Here is a 19,509-nt window from a genome sequence, read left to right as displayed (position 1 = left end):
TCTGTTCCGCCATGTATGAAATTTTGCACACGTGTGATGATGTATGCACGTTCTCAGCAAACCTGAGGTTCTCCGTCAGAACTGGTTCTGGTTCTCCGACCTGAGCTCAGAAAGCTGCACGACAGCCAGCAACACATTAACTGTCTCACTAGTTCTGTCTTTATGTCTCTGGTTGTTTTAAACATGTGTAAAACAGAACATCTATATTATAAAGTTATGCAGAAGATGTTTTTCTTCTTTTCAGATCCAGCTGAAGGAGATCTTTGAGACGGACACTGACATCGCTCTGGTGCTGGAGCTGGTGACAGGAGGAGAGCTGTTCGACAGGTAAGTTTTATTTATACAGCTCAGTCTCGCTGCACGTAAAATGAGCTTACATGTACACTACGCAGGCCTACGCTTTCATCATGTTTAAGAAATGACAGAAGCTTCTTTAACATCTGATGTAACTCACTCATATTGCCGTTATCTGCTTCGAACTCTCCAGTGTTACTAGGCGCGTTTCCATGCACCAGTTTTTATGTACAGTCTCAATCTGCGTTGTAATCTTCCTCACATTAACACAACAGAAATGTCTCCACATGGTTTTCCATCGTTTGAGTTTTCACTGAAGCTCTTTCAATGCTGTGTATTTCTTCTTCTTCTGCAATTTTTCACCTGCAGCGATGGGAGAATCAGCTGTTTATCAAGTTAAAGTTGATTATGAGTTTCTGTAAACTGTTTAAATTTGTGCTGCATTTGGAGTAAAACTTACTGCTGACGGTAATCTTGGACATTTTTGCTGTCAGATAAATCAAGTTAATTCGCTCATTTTTATTGACCGTTCCACAAACCACAGCTGCAAAGTTTTGATACCCACATGGGCGATTACGTCTTATTATATTATATTATTAAATTGTGTTAGTTAGAAAAATCAATCAACTACTACAGTTGCAGTTAGTCCAAAAACTCTGCAACAGGACGTCACTAAGACCTCAAATCGTTCTCACATCACCCCGATTCTGATGTCGCTAAACTCGCTTCCGATTAAATTTGGGATCCAATCCCAGATCTCCTCGTCTCTATAAGGCTTCAGAGTATTTAAGTGAACTGCTTCAGCCAGTGGTTCTCAAAGCAGCTTTTTGAAATTGTAATTTAAAAGAAAGCTTGGCACAATTTAAAAAAATCTTTAATTCTATAAGTTTTACCCATAATGTGACTATCTTTCTGTAATAAAACATCTAAAAGCAAAAATCCTATAAAGTTTTATCAAATAATTTAGGGGTCCTTGGCTTAAAGGTTCAGTGTGTAAGTTTTAGTGGAATCTAGTGGTGAGGGTTGCAAATTGCACCCCCACCCCTCCCCCATCCAAGTGAGTTGTATAGCTACGGTGCCTGAGACAGGACAAAAGATGTCCTCTGTGAGATAGCAGAGTGTAGCCAGTCAAGAAATGAGGTTTCTTTAGACAGATAAATTAAGACATTATATTTACTTAATTATTCAGTAAAACCAAATGTTTTTTTGAATATTATGTTACTTTTTCATTAACAAACAGCACATGAAGAAATGAAGTGCTGCATGATGTCTCATTCTCCTGTAATACATTATTTTACATCTTGGGAGGGTTGGCTCATCTGGACTAAGAAATTCTCAAACACTATCACATCTAGTGCATCAAGTCTGACCACTGACAGATACAATGTGAGCCTCACTGTTTCTGCACCACAGTCCATTATAAGCTCATATAAAGTTTACAAAGTCATTGGCTGGGGAGGATTAAGGCTCCTCTCACTTTGCTTAATTAGATAAATTTTTTAAAATACAACAGAAACACAAAGTAGTACTGACAGCCATAATTTCAGCTTGTGGTAAAACAGTGCAACGTTTTTAATTTAGCATGTGAAAGAACAAATTACACATTTGTGTGCACAGTGGGAAGCAATATCCAAAAACACCTTTTTTAATGCAAATTCGGAAAGTATTCATTATTGGTCACTTGATAGACACACGGTCTTGTTATATATCACCATTAGCAGTAAAAAGAAATACATGTTTTCCACCAGGGCAGTAAGATGTGAAGTTTAGCTGCTGATCTGAGCTTCCCTGCTGTTTCTGTTTCATTACCAATAATATTCATCAGCTGTTTGTCTCACGAAGGTAACGGCACATTTCTGTCCACGTAACAAAGCCATAACAGAGTCTGGAGAAGAACTACATGAAGTTACAATCTAACTACATGTTTTTTCTACCAGCGCATTAAATGTTTAGCTGCTGATCTGAGCTCCGATGCTGGAAGCTGCCGTTTTATTGCCAATTAGTGATCAGCTGATTGTGTCACGAACGTAACAAAACCCAAACAGAGCGCTGGAGAGAGAGAGAGAGAGAGTCACTACATGAAACTAATCCAACAACCTATTTTACACCACAAGCCAAACCACAGGCTGGAGAATAAGTAGGCGCCATGAAATTAATGCAACTACATATTGACAGGGAAAACACCTCACGGCCAGCTTCAAGCTAAAGTTATCAAACAACAGCTTTCATTTGCAACGCTAAAGTCTGACAAACTTAAGTTAATTAACTATCCAGCAGAAAACAGACAGATTGTCCGTTGTCGGCTATTGTAGAATCATGACGACAAAATACAGCACTGTCCACAGCAGGGGGTGCCCGCGGTTATGCAGATATACATGTCTCATTCTAAGGTAATAAAAACATAACGGTTCATTATGGAAGGTCTTTATACACCACTGAGAACACAGGTATGGATCTTATATTGCATTTATGTCAATAAATAGTAAAATATAACAAAATATACAAATATAAATATAAAGCAGTGTGGATATGTACAGTATTTTACAGTATTAACAGAAATATATATGATAAAAAGTGGTGAATTAAATACTAACAGTAACAATGAGTACTGGCAGAGTTGATGAAAAACTACAGTATTGAAGCAGATAATATTACACTTGTCAGTCTTCCTGGACCTGCTCCATGGGAAAAGTGCAATTCCTTTTATTGTGAATTGCACTTTAGAGAGTTGAACTGAATTGTCTGCTGTTGTAACATTTATTTTAACCTTCTGTAAGCGATGAAACTGTTTTAGTTTGTCTTTGTGTTTATTGTGTTTACCTCCCATCCCCTCTGGAAAGCACTGTGTAACATGGGTTTTAAAAAGGTGCTATATAAATAAAAATGTACTTATTTACTTGCTAAGGAGCAGCTTGTGGCTACAGACTCACTTCCACACAGATTTAAAATAAACCATTAAATTGCACTTAAAGCATAGAAAAGCGCTTTAAACTGCATAACTTAACATCTCGCACTTTATAACAGATTTACTGTAGTAGCTAGCTCATGATCTGCATAGCTTGTTTATTGTGGTGTATTGTATTATTCTTTCTATTGTTTTATTATGTTGACCTTTGAAACGACCTGCCAGGGACAACAGACGGAAATTAGCTTTCTGGCTAAAGCACTGGCCCTTTTAAAATAAGAAAATAAAGACTTGTTGGGAACAGACTGAGGAGAGATCTGTTTTTTAGGCCGCAATTAAATACAGAATTATCTTCATGAGTTTGAGGGTTCAGCAGATTAAAGTGCCCAGGAGAATAATGAGGAGTTGAAACCTGATCCACGTCCGGGCCAGACCGGTCTTTGGTCCCCTCTGGTGAAGGTTACGTCCTGTTCCTCTCTCTGTGTGTGTTGCAGGATCGTAGAGCGTGGTTACTACAGCGAGCGAGACGCCGCTCACGTCATCAAACAGATCCTGGAGGCCGTGGCGGTAAGATTGCTGTGTTCAGTGTCTGTTGTCACTGCCGGGAAATCCGGCGCCGTCTGAGATTCTGCTTCTCATCACAAAGCAGCCACTTCTGTGACCGGATCCTCCAGCTCCACCCGTCCCTTCAATCATTAGATTACTGTTCACTTCCTCCGTCTCTGTTCAGTCTCTCACGCTAAACCACAGATCATAAACCAGCTGCTCTCAAACTTTCTTTCCCTGATGTTGTTCTTACATCTGAGGCACAGAGACGTCAGCTGCTGTCAGATTAGAGAGATCTTTGAGTTCCTCTCAGCTAAGAGTTAGCTGTTAGCTTAGAGATCAAATCAAGTCTTATAAAGATTAAAAAGCATCAAAACACCAACAAAACCAGTTTTACAACAGAGTTATCTTCTAGGTTTTATTATCTTAGAGTTAGCTTCTGTTAACTTCCTGTTAGCTCAGAAATACCTTCTAGCTGATTAGCTCGTGAGCTAACAAGATACAACACGTGAATCAGACAGACTTGAAGTTTTCTTCTCTTTTGATGGAGCTAGGCTAACAGTTTCCCTCTGCTTTCAGTCTCTGTGCTAAGCTAGGCTGGACCGATCCATCTGGAACCTCTGCCATGGTTCTGCTCTGACAGAAGTCTGTACTGATTTCCTGCTGCTGTTCAGAAGCAGATTTTGTGTTGTGTAGGAGTTCTTCCTCCTCCAGCTGATGAATCACAGCCTTCCTGTTTCTTTGCAGATTTAATCAAACGTGAAAGTGCCACAAAATCATATTTAAATGGCAACGTGTTGATGATTAAAAACACACGAGGCGTTCACTGACATGCTTACGCAACACCGGGCTTTTCACAGCAACATGGCCGAATATGCAGCGACAGGAAAAGCACTGTAATTGATTAACAAAGTCAGAGATAATCATAACATGTGATTATTACCAGTCTGAGTGAAAATAATCTTCTGATTGATCGTCAGAAGCTTTAGAGAAGCTGCTGTTCTGTCGAAGCAGGGTGGGAGGAAGCTCTGCCTGAGAAGACCAGCTCAGGGGAAACAAGGCCCAATGCCCTTCATTTTAATGCCCACTGGCGTCAGATGGGTTCTGCACAGATCAGCTGGGTTCTGCACAGATCAGCTGGGTTCTGCACAGATCAGCTGGGTTCTGCACAGATCAGCTGTAGTCAGTTGCAGGTGTTGCATTAGTTGCTGTAGTTGGTTGCAGGTGTTGCTGTAGTTGCTTTGCTTGGTTCCAGGTGTTGCTGTAGTTGCAGGTGTTGCTGTAGTTGCTGTAGTTGGTTGCAGGTGTTGCTGTAGTTGCTTTGCTTGGTTCCAGGTGTTGCTGTAGTTGCAGGTGTTGCTGTAGTTGCTGTAGTTGGTTGCAGGTGTTGCTGTAGTCAGTTGCATGTATTTCTGTAGTTGCTGTAGTTGGTTGCAGATGTTGCTGTAGTTGGTTGCAGATGTTGCTGTAGTTGCTGTAGTCGGTTGCAGGTGTTGCTGTAGTCGGTTGCAGGTGTTGCTGTAGTCGGTTGCAGGTGTTGCTGTAGTCGGTTGAAGGTGTTGCTGTTGCTTTAGTTGCGGTAGTCGGTTGCAGGTGTTGCTGTAGTTGCTGTAGTTGGTTGCAGGTGTTGCTGTAGTCGGTTGAAGGTGTTGCTGTTGCTTTAGTTGCGGTAGTCGGTTGCAGGTGTTGCTGTAGTTGCTGTAGTTGGTTGCAGGTGTTGCTGTAGTTGCTATAGTCGGTTGCAGGTGTTGCTGTAGTTGCTGTAGTCAGTTGTAGGCATTGCTGTGGTTGGTTGCAGGAGTTGCTGTAGTTGCTGTAGTTGGTTGCATGTGTTGCTGTAGTTGGTTGCAGGTGTTGCTGTAGTTGCTGTAGTCAGTTGCATGTCTTTCTGTAGTTGCTGTAGTTGGTTGCATGTGTTGCTGTAGTTGCTGTAGTCGGTTGCAGGAGTTGCTGTAGTCGGTTGCTGTAGTCAGTTGCAGGTGTTGCTGTAGTTTGCTGTAGTTGGTTGCATGTGTTACCGTAGTTGCTGTAGTTGGTTGCATGTGTTGCTGTAGTTGCTGTAGTCGGTTGCAGGAGTTGCTGTAGTCGGTTGCTGTAGTTGCTGTAGTCAGTTGCAGGTGTTGCTGTAGTCGGTTGCAGGTGTTTCAGGTGTTAGCGCTGTAGTGGCAGCGTGTAGCAGCGCTGCAGTCTCTTATGTAACAGCAGCTTCCTTCCTGCTGCTGAACAGATTAAAAGCAGAGAGGATTAATACACACAGAAACACGCGCACACACAGAAACACGCACACACAGAAACACGCACACACAGAAACACGCGCACACAGAAACACGCGCACACAGAAACACGCGCACACAGAAACACTGACCACAGCTGACCTACATCAGCACGCAGGCAAACATACGCCTGTGTATGTTTGTGTGTTTATATCTGCGTGTGTTTATGTTTGTTTGTGTTTCTGCGTGTGTGTGTTCAGATTCCGGTTCAGTTGTATCAGACATGTGTGGCGTTAATCTGCAGCACAGAAAATTCCTGCAGCCCCCGAACACATCAATGTCTTTTTTCCACCAGTTTCTCAAACTCAGGGTGGCGACCCCTCCAGGCGGACGTGTTGACAACGTGTTTCCTTCAACACGTTTTCACTCTCATATGCAGTGAAACGCTGCAGTGTCATTAAAGAGGAACACCAGCAGGCCGAGTACAGCACAGTACACACTACACAGTACACAGTACACACTACACACTAAACACTACACACTACACACTACACACTACACACTACACACTACACACTACACAGTACACACTACACAGTACACAGTACACAGTACACACTAAACACTACACACTAAACAGTACACAGTACACACTACACACTACACACTACACACTACACACTACGCAGTACACATTACACAGTACACACTACACAGTACACACTACGCAGTACACACTACGCAGTACACACTACACACTACACAGTACACATTACACAGTACACACTACACAGTACACACTACACACTACACACTACACACTACACAGTACACACTACGCCGTACACACTACACAGTACACACTACGCCGTACACACTACGCAGTACGCAGAAGAAACGCAGTAGAGATATTTGTCATGACAATGATGCAGATTAATTAAGTAACAGATTGAAAATCTTCATTTTGTAACTTAAGTTTAATGTTGGACAGAGAAAATAAATAAATCTCGCTGACTGATTTATCAGCTTCTATAGTTTGTAAGTGAGTTCAGGTCTCCTCGCTGACAGAAGCTGAGCTCATAAGAGGATGTGAGTCAGACCGCAGCAGGGGATGCTGGGAGCTGGAGGAAGAGGCCATCTGTCAGTCCATGCTGCCAAATCCTCCACAGACCCCCCCCCCCACCTCCGGGCCTCTAGAGGGCACTGCCCGTTTTCAACCTGTGTTTTTGTGTGTTTCAGTATCTACATGAGAACGGCGTCGTGCATCGTGACCTCAAACCAGAGAACCTGCTGTACGCCGACCTGTCGCTGGACGCCCCGCTGAAGATCGGTAACACCACGACACGATTTCAGATTATGACACGAAATGAATGAAACTTTATTGAACTCAGCCTGTGGTCAGGACAGCAACATACATACAAATGTAAGAGTTTTTCTATGAAGGGAAACAGACGTTGAGGCGTCTTTATCTTGAAGTAGAACATGTGGACGGTGAGTTAGTTAGTTAGTGATAAGTTAGTTAGTGATAAACTGCAGGATGAAGAGTTCCTTTATGGAAAATCCTTCAATTAACTAAACTCTTTAAACTTGGATCAGCTGGAAAATGCATCGTCTCAAAGCTGAAAGATACGTGTTTCTCACAGGACAGGAAGGATCTATATGTACATTTGTAATCTTAAAAGTTACAAATTTAACTTGTAAATGTACAAATGTAGTGCAGTAAAAAGTACAATATTTCCCTCTGAGATGTGGAGAAGAAGTAGAAAGTTGCACAAATGCTCTGGTAAAGTACTAGTACGTCAGACCTGTATTGAAGAACTGTACTTGAGTAAATGTACTTAGTTACTTAGTTCTCCTGTTTTTTTGTTTGTTTGTTTGTTATATGGGTCAGGTGGTTTATTGCCTGAACCCTGAAAGTTCTCCAGGTACTTCTAATACACAGGCTGAGCACAAACTCTCTGCCTGGTCTCCTCCCTGAAGAGCAGAGGCGTCACACGGAGTACACGCCACCTGCTGGACAAACGAGTCCACTGGTCTGCAATTGCTTTGATAGCAGAAAAATAAAAAATAAATAAACTGATAGCGGCTGGTGCTGAACTAGATCAGGTTACTCACATAATCACTTCCTCTTAAGTGATTATGCCGCCAAAAAAAGGCGCGATCACGTTTTTTGCAGCAATGCTTTATGTCAAGTTTTTTGAGAGCTTTTATTTTGAAAAGTTCTGAAAGACATTTGAAAGAGTCTCTGGCCCGCCGTGTGACGGCTTGTAAAAACATTCGGCCCGAGGCCAGATTTATTTGCCGACCCCTGATGTAAAGGTTCTGACACGTTGCAGCTCTTATTTTGAAGGGCATGTTCAAACGTGACATCACATAGAAGCAATACTTGTGATTGGCCGACTACATTTGTGGATCGTAGTCGCACTCTTTGTGGTAAACCAGTGTGAAAATGATTTGTAGAGAAATAGGAAGCGATCCTCAGACACAGGTTTGACACTTGAATGTTGAGCTTTGCACAGAATTTTATCCGCATGCAGCGGTTTGAAAATACAAGTTAGACTGTGTTTGTTTGCAAAAGTGGATTTGTAGAAATTGTAATTTGTGAAACAGTTGTGTCAAAATTCTGGAAATAAATGCAAAACAATCTATAAATATAATATGACCCTCACACACGCCTTCATTCAAATTCAAAAGTTCTAATCGTGTTTGTGGATCATGGAGAGTTTGTTTATGGATTTTTGTGTTTTCTAATTGCATTATATACATTTGTCTCTGCATGATCAATGATTCTGACTCTGATTTACTCCCATACTGGACTTTTTCTGTGCAGATTTGCTGTAACCACGTCTGTTGCTGAGTTTACTCACTGCCTCAGTTTCACAGATTTGGGCAACGTGGACAACAAGAAATGTAGAGGTCTGGGGATTTAAGCATCCTGCAGCTTTCCAAAAAGTCTTTAAAGCCACAGAAATCATCTCAGTCTGAGCCTGGAAAGCCTGCAGCTGCTACAGCAGAGCGCAGACATCATGTACTGTCCGTAATCACGTGTACATCAGCCGTATTTTATTGTGTTTATTGTTCTCAGATTAACCTTTTCTCAAATTTGAGAATAATACACATGCTGATAAATATGGGAATTTTCTTTTAAGTTTCAAACAGATGGAGGGAAATTATTAGCAGCTAATAAAGTTTTCTGGCCACAAAAAAATTTATTAGTGGTGGAAGAAGTACTCACATCTTTTACTTATGTAAAAGTAGAAGTACCAAAGTCTAGAAATACTCTGTTACAAGTAAAAGACCTAATTTCAAATCAAAATATATTTAAAGTACTAAAAGTAAAGAATGGCCCATTTCAGAAATATAATACATTAATTTACTGGATTATAATTATTGATTAATTCATGTGTTCATCCCTTTAATGCTGCAGCAGCTACTTTTAATGACTTTATGACCTGCTGGGTAGCTTGTTCATTTACCCCAGGATCAATAATATTATCATTTATTTTCCCTCTCAGATGTAGTGGAGTAGAAGTTTGGAGTAGCTGAAAATAGAAATACTAAAGTAAAGTACTTCAGTAAATATACTTTCCATCACTGCCTCTGTGGAACTTGGAGAAAACTGAGAATCTCTTTTGTGATGTTGAACTTTATGTTATTGCATAATAATGATATTTTTGACGGCACTTGTGCGAATACATTACTGATATGTTAAAAGATTATAAACCGAGTAGGGCTCATAGGTCCATGGAGTCCAAACTGAACACGGTGAAGCTGCTTTTAGCTGCTTCTCTGCACGCAGCTGGAACAAATCACCAGAAGATATTAAATGTGCCCCAAATTTTTAAATCCAGCTTAAAACCATTTCTCTTTTCATGTGCCTGTGATTGAGGAAACTCGCACTCTGTTCTTACCCCACAGTCATTCCAGAAGTGAAGCTCTAGTCACGCCCGATGGGGACGTGATGCTTCGGGCTGTTATGTCCCGAAACTTCCCCCATGTTTTTTATTCTACTATTTATTATTCTTTTAATGATATATTTTTATTACTTTCATTTACCTTGTAGCCTACTTTTTATTTGTTATACTTCTTATTTTGCTCGTGTCTATATAAAGCACACTGAAATGCTTCTATGAACAAGTTGTTCTATTTAAATAAACTTTCTTGCTCTGCCCCCCACTTGACGACCGTTGCCCCAGTGTTTCCCATTAATCACAGAGACAACGGCGCCCGCCACGGTCCAACTTGTTCCGCCATAGTTTCAAAATGAAGCGAAACAATTATCACACTTCTCATCATAACATTACAGACCTCTAACGTTGTGTTTGGCCCGCTGCCGTCAGCTCGCACACGTCAGTACGGTGACGTTTACTAAGGGATCAAACCCGTGAAACTAGCTGTACCTGAATTTGGAGTGCACACGTATTGTTGGTAAATGAAAGGTCACAGAGCAGCTGACAGGCAGGTTAGACACTTTATTCTATCAATTTCTCTCTTTACAAAGACAAGAAGACCTGAAGAGAGATTGATTGATTGATTTGGGTTGCACCAGATTAATGCATTTAACTTTAATGTTTACAAATTGTTTCCCTGGGGTGGGGTTACCCCCTCGAGGGTGCGAGGTCCACCACCGGAGTCTCATAAAATCCTGTGGGAATCACTGCCTGGCCCACATTTGTTTTAGTGACTGTATGGCTGACCGTGTTTAATGCCGGACAGTTGTTGTATCAAACCAGGAAAAAAAAGCGAAACATCTGCATGTAACAGCTAACAGGTTAGAGGATGATCCTGCGAGGACGGTTAGTCATAGTGAGGAAATCTGGTTGCACCATGCACACCGATGTGGCATCACAAGATGGTCTCTAGTTCTCCTTTCTTTAGTTTGTACAGACCCCTCAGTCTGAATGTGTAACAGAAGCCCGGCGCTGTCGTCTGGTCCATTTATTTGGCGGAGCAGGAGAAGCTCCAGATGGCCGGTGGACCTCCGGCTAACAGTTACAGATGGAAGCAGCTCACATTCAGCCTCCACTGTGCTTCAGCGAGACTCCTCCGCCAACACCTTCCTTTAGTTTAGAGACTCTCCTGCAGTGATACACATTCTCCTCCGCCTCCACCTTCCACTGCTTCACCCCCTCATTCACTGTAAATACAAACAGGAAACAGCAGAAACACGTCGATGCAAGAACTATCTTTCATCTGCAAACCTCTACAGTTAAAGAAACAATAAATTGATTTTCTTTTATTTACAGCTGACTTTGGTCTTTCCAAAATCGTCGATGACCAGGTCACCATGAAGACCGTCTGTGGTACACCAGGGTACTGCGGTGAGTTTACCACCTCCACTACACTGCGACAGAGTTGTAGTACTACATGGGTATGAATACTGGGTGGTGTAGTAGCTGTAGTTAATGATGTAGTTTCTGTAGTAGAAAGTGTAGTAGCAGTAGTAGATGGTGTAGCAGAAATAATAGATGGTGTAGTAGAAGTAGTAGATGTTTAGTAACAGTAGTAGATGGTGTAGTAGAAGTATTAGATGGTGTAGTCGTCGTAGTAGATGTTTAGTAACAGTAGTAGATGGTGTAGTAGAAGTATTAGATGGTGTAGCAGAAATAATAGATGGTGTAGTAGAAGTAGTAGATGGTGTAGTAGCCGTAGTAGATGGTGTAGTAGTCGTAGTAGATGGTGTAGTAGCAGTGTTAGATGGTGTAGCAGAAATAATAGATGGTGTAGTAGAAGTAGTAGATGGTGTAGTAGCCGTAGTAGATGGTGTAGTAGCCGTAGTAGATGGTGTAGTAGCAGTGTTAGATGGTGTAGCAGAAATAATAGATGGTGTAGTAGAAGTAGTAGATGGTGTAGTAGATGGTGTAGTAGCCGTATTAGATTGTGTAGTAGCAGTATTAGATGGTGTAGTAGAAGTATTAGATGGTGTAGCAGAAATAATAGATGGTGTAGTAGAAGTATTAGATGGTGTAGTCGTCGTAGTAGATGTTTAGTAACAGTAGTAGATGGTGTAGTAGAAGTATTAGATGGTGTAGCAGAAATAATAGATGGTGTAGTAGAAGTAGTAGATGGTGTAGTAGCAGTATTAGATGTGTAGTAGCAGTAGTGGATGGTGTAGTAGCAGTATTAGATGGTGTAGTAGAAGTATTAGATGGTGTAGTCGTCGTAGTAGATGGTGTAGTAGAAGTATTAGATGGTGTAGTAGAAGTATTAGATGGTTTAGTCGTCGTAGTAGATGGTGCAGTAGTAGATGGTGTAGTAGCAGTATTAGATGGTGTAGTAGCAGTAGTAAATGGTGTAGTAGCAGTAGTAGATGGTGTAGTAGAAGTATTAGATGGTGTAGTAGAAGTATTAGATGGTGTAGTAGCAGTATTAGATGGTGTAGTAGCAGTATTAGATGGTGTAGTCGTCGTAGTAGATGGTGTAGTCGTCGTAGTAGATGGTGTAGTAGAAGTAGTAGATGGTGTAGTAGCAGTAGTAGATGGTGTAGTAAGAGTAGTAGATGGTGTAGTAGCCGTATTAGATGGTGTAGTAGCCGTATTAGATGGTGTAGTAGCAGTAGTAGATGGTGTAGTAGCAGTAGTAGATGGTATAATATGTGTAGTAGACATCTTTAATGACCTGTGTTACTGTGATGAGTGGTAGTGGTCAGTGATGCGTTCACAGCCACCGCTGCCCTGTGGGATTTCACATTACTCGCTGTTAGAGCTTCTGTCAGCCATCTGGCGGCTAACAGGCTCCTCTGCCTGCAGCTCCTGAGATCCTGCGGGGAAATGCTTACGGCCCTGAGGTGGACATGTGGTCAGTGGGCGTCATCCTCTACATCCTGTGAGTCCTTTAACACCTCCCTCCCAACCGAGCCTCCACACAAACACACACAATGAAGTGATTCAGTACTGACTCATTACTGTCAGTACGGATTTTACATTTAAAGTTGTAGGATCATCCGCCTGTCTCCTAATAGCCATTAAAGGCGATGTGTTAATGGTGCCTTCAAATGGGTTTGATGTTTACTCTCAGCTGAGTCAACAACAACACACTGCGCTGGTTTTTACCTTTTCTGCAAGTGGACATTTGCTCAGTTTAAATGTGACATTAACTACCCGGTCAAAATGGTTAGAATACGGCTATTTTTCAAGTAGTTCAAGTCCAGTGAAAACCCTTAAATGGTACTAAAGTTAAAAACAACATTTACGTCACCAAAACAGACATTTTCAGATCTAAAATAAACAATTAAATGAAGGAGTTTGGTTCATTATTTCACAGAAGGACCAACCGATGACCAGCTGCTCTGTCTGCCTTCATTACGATTATTTATAATATATTTTATATTGTACAAATTAAGCTTCTGAGGGTGGATTAACAAGCTGTTTCAAGGTGTTTACTTTCCTTCCCCTGCTGCAGAATAACTTGAAGTTGTTAACTCATTATTGATCCCTGAAAATTGTAAATCTCTGAAATTTAACAGTGAAGTGATCTATATATATGATATATCATTTATTCATTTAGCTGACGCTTTTCTCCAAAGTGACTTACAATTGCTATATAGAGGTCGCACGCCTCTGGAGCCACGAGGGGTTAAGTGTCTTGCTCAGGGACACATGGTGGAATTGAACCCACGTCTCTCCAGCAAAGGCATGCGTCTTATCCACTGCACCAACACCACCCCAGATATATATAAATATATATATGTAGGATCATCAGTTGATCCTACAGTGAAATAATGAACATTTTTAATGAACAATGAACTCCTTCATTTAATTGTTAATTTTAGATCTGAAAATGTCTGTTTTGGTTTTTAACTTCATTTATGGTTTTTCACTGAACTACTTAGATTTACAGAAGAACTACAAACATGGCGGCGTTCTAATCATTTTGACCTGCAGTGTAAGTGTGACATTCTTAGCTTATGGAGATCATTCATCCCTTAAGCTTTCAATTCTTGGTTGTTGCCAAATCACAAGCCTAAGAGCTTTACATGAGTCATGTTCAAGGTTCGAGTTATAATCTGAGCTTCGTGGGGGTCTCTAATATAGCCTACTAACTAACGTTACCGGCCGAGATAAATTAATAAATAAATAGGGATCAGATTAGGGGTGTGACGACACATTTGGGTCACAAGAACAAGACGCAAAGATATTCTAACAGTAATTTGAACAAAAAAGACTTTAAGCATTAAACACTTAATTTCCTGCATTCTGGAGACACTTTCTGTGACAATTTATGGTGGAAATGTCTTTATTTATATGAAGGGAAACAAAAAAGGTGGCAGGTGACAATTCAAAATATAAAAATATAATGGAATATAAAGCAGAAATCAGCAGCTTGTTGTTTTAGCTTAAGTTACTTTTTTGGACGATGAACATTTGTTTCTTCTATATTTCAGTAACGTGTTCATAGTGTGTTTTATTTGTTCTTGTTGCTGTTTTTCAGAACATTTTTTAACAAAAGCTTTCAAAAAGTGATGGAGACAGTCTGACCTGTCCCCAGCGTCCCCAGTGTAAATGACACCTATCTGTCAAAATGTTTAAATGTCCCGCCCCATCCGGGCTGTGATTGGTCGGTTCACGAAAAGTGACATTGACGAGCTACATTCAGCACACGGCTGCTTGAGACGCACCGAGCTTCTCTTCTCCCTCGTCTCTTTCCGCCGACAGAGATTAGCAGGCAAGTGAGAACGGAACAGTTGAGCGTCACGTAGCGCCCAGAGAACCTGATATGGCGAGGGCAGAGGAGAGGACCGACAGTGTGCCAGTACGCAAGAAAAAGTCCCGGTACACCAAAGAGTAAAATGCAAGGGCAACTGGACTTGGTTGAAGATACTAGAAGATGTTTCGTTCCTCCTCCAAGAGACTTCTTCAGTTCTGACTGACTGGTAGGGAAACTCAGCTACTTAGGCTCTGGGGTCGTTAGCCAGGATCGTCGATACCGCGGGTTCGTTAGTGTTCCTGGCTGTGGTAACGACAGTTACCACTGAAACATAAGCTAGGGGTCGACAGAACCCTGCACCACAGAGCGGACAACATACCAACAAGCGCCCAAGCCAGAGAGAAGGAACAGAAGCACCTGAAGGGGGCACTTACAGCCTGTGGAGACCCTAAATGGACCTTTGTGAAAACAGCCACAAGATCCAAGAAGAACAAAACTACAGGGGAGGAAAAGAAGGTCAAACGCAACAACATTGTGATTCCATACGTGTCTGGAGTATCAGAGAAACTCAGGAGGATTTTCAACAAACATAAAATCCCTGTGTTTTTTAAACCCAAGAACACACTAAGACAGATGCTGGTCCACCCCAAAGACCGCACACCCAAACACAAGAAAAGCAATCTAGTGTATGCGGTCCAATGCAGTGAGGAATGCACAGACCTGTATATTGGGGAGACTAAACAACGACTACACAAACGCATGGCTCAACACAGAAGGGCCAACTCCTCAGGTCAAGACTCTGCTGTCTACTTACATCTGAAGGACAGAGGACACTCGTTTGAGGACCACCAGGTGCACATTTTAGACAGAGAAGATGGATGGTTTGAAAGAGGTGTCAAGGAAGCCATCTACACCAGGGTGGAGAAGCCGTCATTGAACAGGGGAGGGGGTCTACGCCACCACTTATCCCCCACTTACAATGCTGTCCTTTCATCACTTCCCAGGAAACTCAACAAACGTAACCTGTTGGCCTCAGGTGAAGATACCAACGATGGTCCTTCAGTCTTGGCCTCAGGTGAAGATACCAACGATGGTCCTTCAGTCTTGGCCTCAGGTGAAGATACCAACGATGGTCCTTCAGTCTTGGCCTCAGGTGAAGATACCAACGATGGTCCTTTAGTCTTGGCCTCAGGTGAAGATACCAACGATGGTCCTTCAGTCTTGGCCTCAGGTGAAGATACCAACGATGGTCCTTTAGTCTTGGCCTCAGGTGAAGATACCAACGATGGTCCTTCAGTCTTGGCCTCAGGTGAAGATACCAACGATGGTCCTTCAGTCTTGGCCTCAGGTGAAGATACCAACGATGGTCGTTCAGACTTGGCCTCAGGTGAAGATACCAACGATGGTCGTTCAGTCTTGGCCACGGTGGTTCTAACGACCATGATGACTGTCGTTACCACAGCCAGGAACACTAACGAACCAGCGGTATCGAAGATCCTGGCAAACGACCCCACTGAGGTTAAATAGAGTTTCCCTGCCAGTCAGTCAGAACTGAAGACGTCTCTCGGATGAAGGACGAAAGTCCAGTTGCCCTGGACCTCAATCTTCGTTGGATAACGTAGTTCATTAGGAAAACATGTTAATTTAAGTCTGTTTATATTTTAATGTAAATAATGGTACTAATTACAATGATAAATACATTTGTGATTCAAAGTAATGGTTGTTGACAAATGAATTAGAGACCCCCACCGACGCATGATTTTACTGCTTCCATGGGAGCTCAGACCTCCTTATGGGGGCTGAGCTCCCACGTAACTCGAACCCTGGTCATGTTATGAACTTGAGTACCTGTAGCATTAACTGTGAGCTTTTCCCCAGACTCTGTGGGTTCGAGCCCTTCTTTGACCCGAGGGGGGATCAGTACATGTACAGCCGTATCCTCAACTGCGACTACGAGTTTGTGTCTCCGTGGTGGGACGAGGTCTCCCTCAATGCCAAGGATTTGGTGAGTTCCCCTGTTCGTCCTCCGGACATCCTGACATGTAGCATGCTAAGCTAATCAGACACAGTCTTACAACAGTGGAAAAGCTCTGACAGCAAATTGATAAAAACTGTATGTGTCTACATATAACACCTGATTGTGAGAATGCACCAAATGTTCAGTTGTGTCAGTGTCAACGTCACTGACCTGAAAGACTGACTAAATGATTGGACTTGTCTGGAATGACTTGCTTTAGACTTTAGACTTGCCTTCTTTACTTTTCTTTAATGTCTGGAACCTATCTGGGTTTACTTGAATCGTGGATTTGTCTTGAATGGCTTGGATTACCGAATGACATGATACTTGACTTGGACTTGTCTGAAATGGCTCGATACTCTAGTTGTACTTGTCTGGAATTACTTTAGACTTGTCTTTGAATTAGTGTGAATGACTTGAGACTTTACTTTGACCTGTTTCAATGGCTTGACTTTGTTTTAGAATTATTTGAGACTAGTTTTGAATTTCTCAGACTGGTCTCGTATGACTTGCCCTTAGGGATACCTTAAAACGTGTCTTGACTAGAGACTTGTCTGGAATGACTGAACTTGTCTCTATTGGCTAAAGACTTGAGTTGGACTTGACTTAAATAACTTTGATTTGAACTTGTTTCTTGAGTTAATGTTCAACTTTTGTTGGTGTTGAATGACTTGGACCTGTTTTGAATGAGTAGGATAAAGACTTGAGACCGTAGACTTGTAGTAAAGGAGTTTAAACGGAATTTTCGAGACTCCTGTTGAACTATTCTGTGAGACTTGTGCTGAACGTCTCAAGACATGATGGCTTGACAGTTGACAATCTCGAAAGACTTGGATTTATTTTGGAATGGCTTGAGACCTGAACTTGTTCCGAATGACTTCGATTTGTCTGGAAGCACTTTACTTTGACCTATTTCAAATATCTTGAGACCTAACTTTGAATTGTCTGGAATGTCTTGGAGGGACTTGAGACTTGTCTTGGACCTCTCCAACAATCAGTGCTACCTGGAGAGGATTCCTTCCTGACAGGTTGTCTGGACTCTTTTGTCTGGACTCTGTTTATCTGTCTGCAGGTCAGTAAGCTGATCGTCCTCGACCCTCACAAGCGCCTCAGTGTCCGAGAGGCTCTGCACCACCCCTGGTGTTGGGCAAAGCCGCCCGCTTCTCCCACATGGACACCACCCAGAGGAAACTACAGGAGTTCAACGCTCGACGCAAACTTAAGGTGAGGACGGATCTCGGTGTTGAACACTGAGCGGAGACTCAGCAACAACTGCCAAGGATTCAGTGGGTTGACACAACACTGATCTGTTCCTGCTGTAGGAAACGTTTCTAGAGTTTGATCTTAGAAATGTAAGACATGTTTCTGGAGACAAACTTTACTGCAGTGTTTATATAAGGAAATGTTTAGTGTGTGTATGTTAATAGTGAATGCGTGTGTTTCAACAGGCTGCCATGAAGGCCGTCGTGGCCACCAGTCGGATGCACGAGGGCTCGCGGCGTCGTACTGACAGCTGTGAGATTCCAGGCTCGGGGACATCCAGGCAGAGCAGCATGCAGCAGGACCCACCCCCAGAGTCAACAAGCCCCGCCCCTGCAGACAAAGAGGCCCTGCCCCCTGATCAGCAGCTCCCTCAGGAAGACGGATCAAAGCCCGGCGACCAAAGTGCCCTCAGCCCCTCCCCTCCATGCAGCCCCAAACCACCCACCTCTGATGTCACGCCCACAGGCCCCGCCCCCATCAGACCACCGCTTCGTGTCGACGGGCTACGTCAGGCGTCCGTCGTCTCCAAATCCATGCTGGTTCAGCCCCGACTGCCGCAGAAGAGCTACTCCGTGGTAGGGCCTGCCGCCTGGGTTGAGGCCACGCCCTCGGTGGCCACGCCTCCGAATCCCAACACCCTCAGCAACGGCTTCATGCCGGGGGCGGAGCCAGCCAGTAAGACCGCCCACTGCCAATGATTTCCTGACAAACAGAGCGGAGACGCTTCACTCTGCTTCAGTTTCACACAAAAATCCCAGAAATAACGAGGTTCAGCCTTCCATTAACTCTAAAATCATTTATTGGGACCCAATTACACCAGAACCTAAATAATCTGTAACATCCAGAGCTAACATAACCAGTACAACTCACATTTCTGTAGCTCTGCAGCTAACATGCTAACAGATATGTCCTCACTGAGGGTTTGTAGGGTACTTTTGCAGCCTGGACAGTTGAGCTGCAGGGTTTCAGTACGAAGGCTGGAGATGATTCAGGACGTGAAAAACAAAAAGCACTTGGCCCACATTAGAATTTACGAGTGATTTAATCTGCTCTTGTTGCTGTGGTAAGAAAAACAACTAGGCGCGTCAAGAAGTGCTGCCACTGGACAGAAAGAAAGGCTTCTCTCGTTTAAACATCATTTAGATTTTCTTATGACTCTTTCTGTCTTCTAATAAATACAGACGTATTTAGAGATAATTGTTAAAACATGTAAAATGCTAGTTTTCTAGCTGCAAGCAAAACGACAAATGTTTTAACAATCTGATTCACAATTTCTCTATCTGGTAAATTTGCCATATCGCTGGAGAATTACACCTTTTTCTTTATAAAATACATTACAATCTTAATTAGTGTTGGAAAGGTTATTTTCTAAATGTAATAGGTAATCGATTGTGATGCAATTTAAAATGTAATAGTTAAATTACTTTATTAAAGTAATATAACTTATTAAATTTAAGTACTTTTTGATTACTTTTCTAAATTTCTAATGAATGTTTTCGGCTGTTAATCATTTTCTAAAGACAGCTTGAGAGGCAGTTAAACTGGCAGATGGGCGGAGAACCAATCAGAAGCATCAGAACAGCTGTGGCTGGAAACAGCAAAGGAAGACAGTGTGCACATGAAAA

General features: G+C 42.3%; 1 protein-coding gene across 1 annotated transcript in view; it reads left to right on the top strand.

Moving 5' to 3' along the window:
- The window catches only part of LOC119888480 (calcium/calmodulin-dependent protein kinase type IV-like), a 28,255-nt gene extending 9,047 nt beyond the window's left edge, over nucleotides 1-19,208 (top strand). The window contains 9 exon segments of the mRNA XM_038699041.1: nucleotides 245-327; nucleotides 3,694-3,766; nucleotides 7,198-7,288; nucleotides 11,205-11,279; nucleotides 12,708-12,783; nucleotides 16,483-16,609; nucleotides 17,694-17,760; nucleotides 17,763-17,845; nucleotides 18,070-19,208. Of these exon segments, the coding sequence (XP_038554969.1) occupies nucleotides 245-327; nucleotides 3,694-3,766; nucleotides 7,198-7,288; nucleotides 11,205-11,279; nucleotides 12,708-12,783; nucleotides 16,483-16,609; nucleotides 17,694-17,760; nucleotides 17,763-17,845; nucleotides 18,070-18,582 (1,188 nt within the window). The 3' untranslated portion in view covers nucleotides 18,583-19,208.
- The last annotated feature ends 301 nt before the right edge of the window (nucleotides 19,209-19,509 follow it).

This window comes from Micropterus salmoides, unplaced genomic scaffold (assembly GCF_014851395.1).
Source record: "Micropterus salmoides isolate LMB-PRFRI ecotype aquatic unplaced genomic scaffold, ASM1485139v1 Ms_hic_scaffold_5, whole genome shotgun sequence".
NCBI lineage: Eukaryota > Metazoa > Chordata > Actinopteri > Centrarchiformes > Centrarchidae > Micropterus > Micropterus salmoides.
The sequence above is the reverse complement of the archived record's forward strand: the minus strand, read 5'-3'. Positions and strand labels throughout refer to the sequence as shown.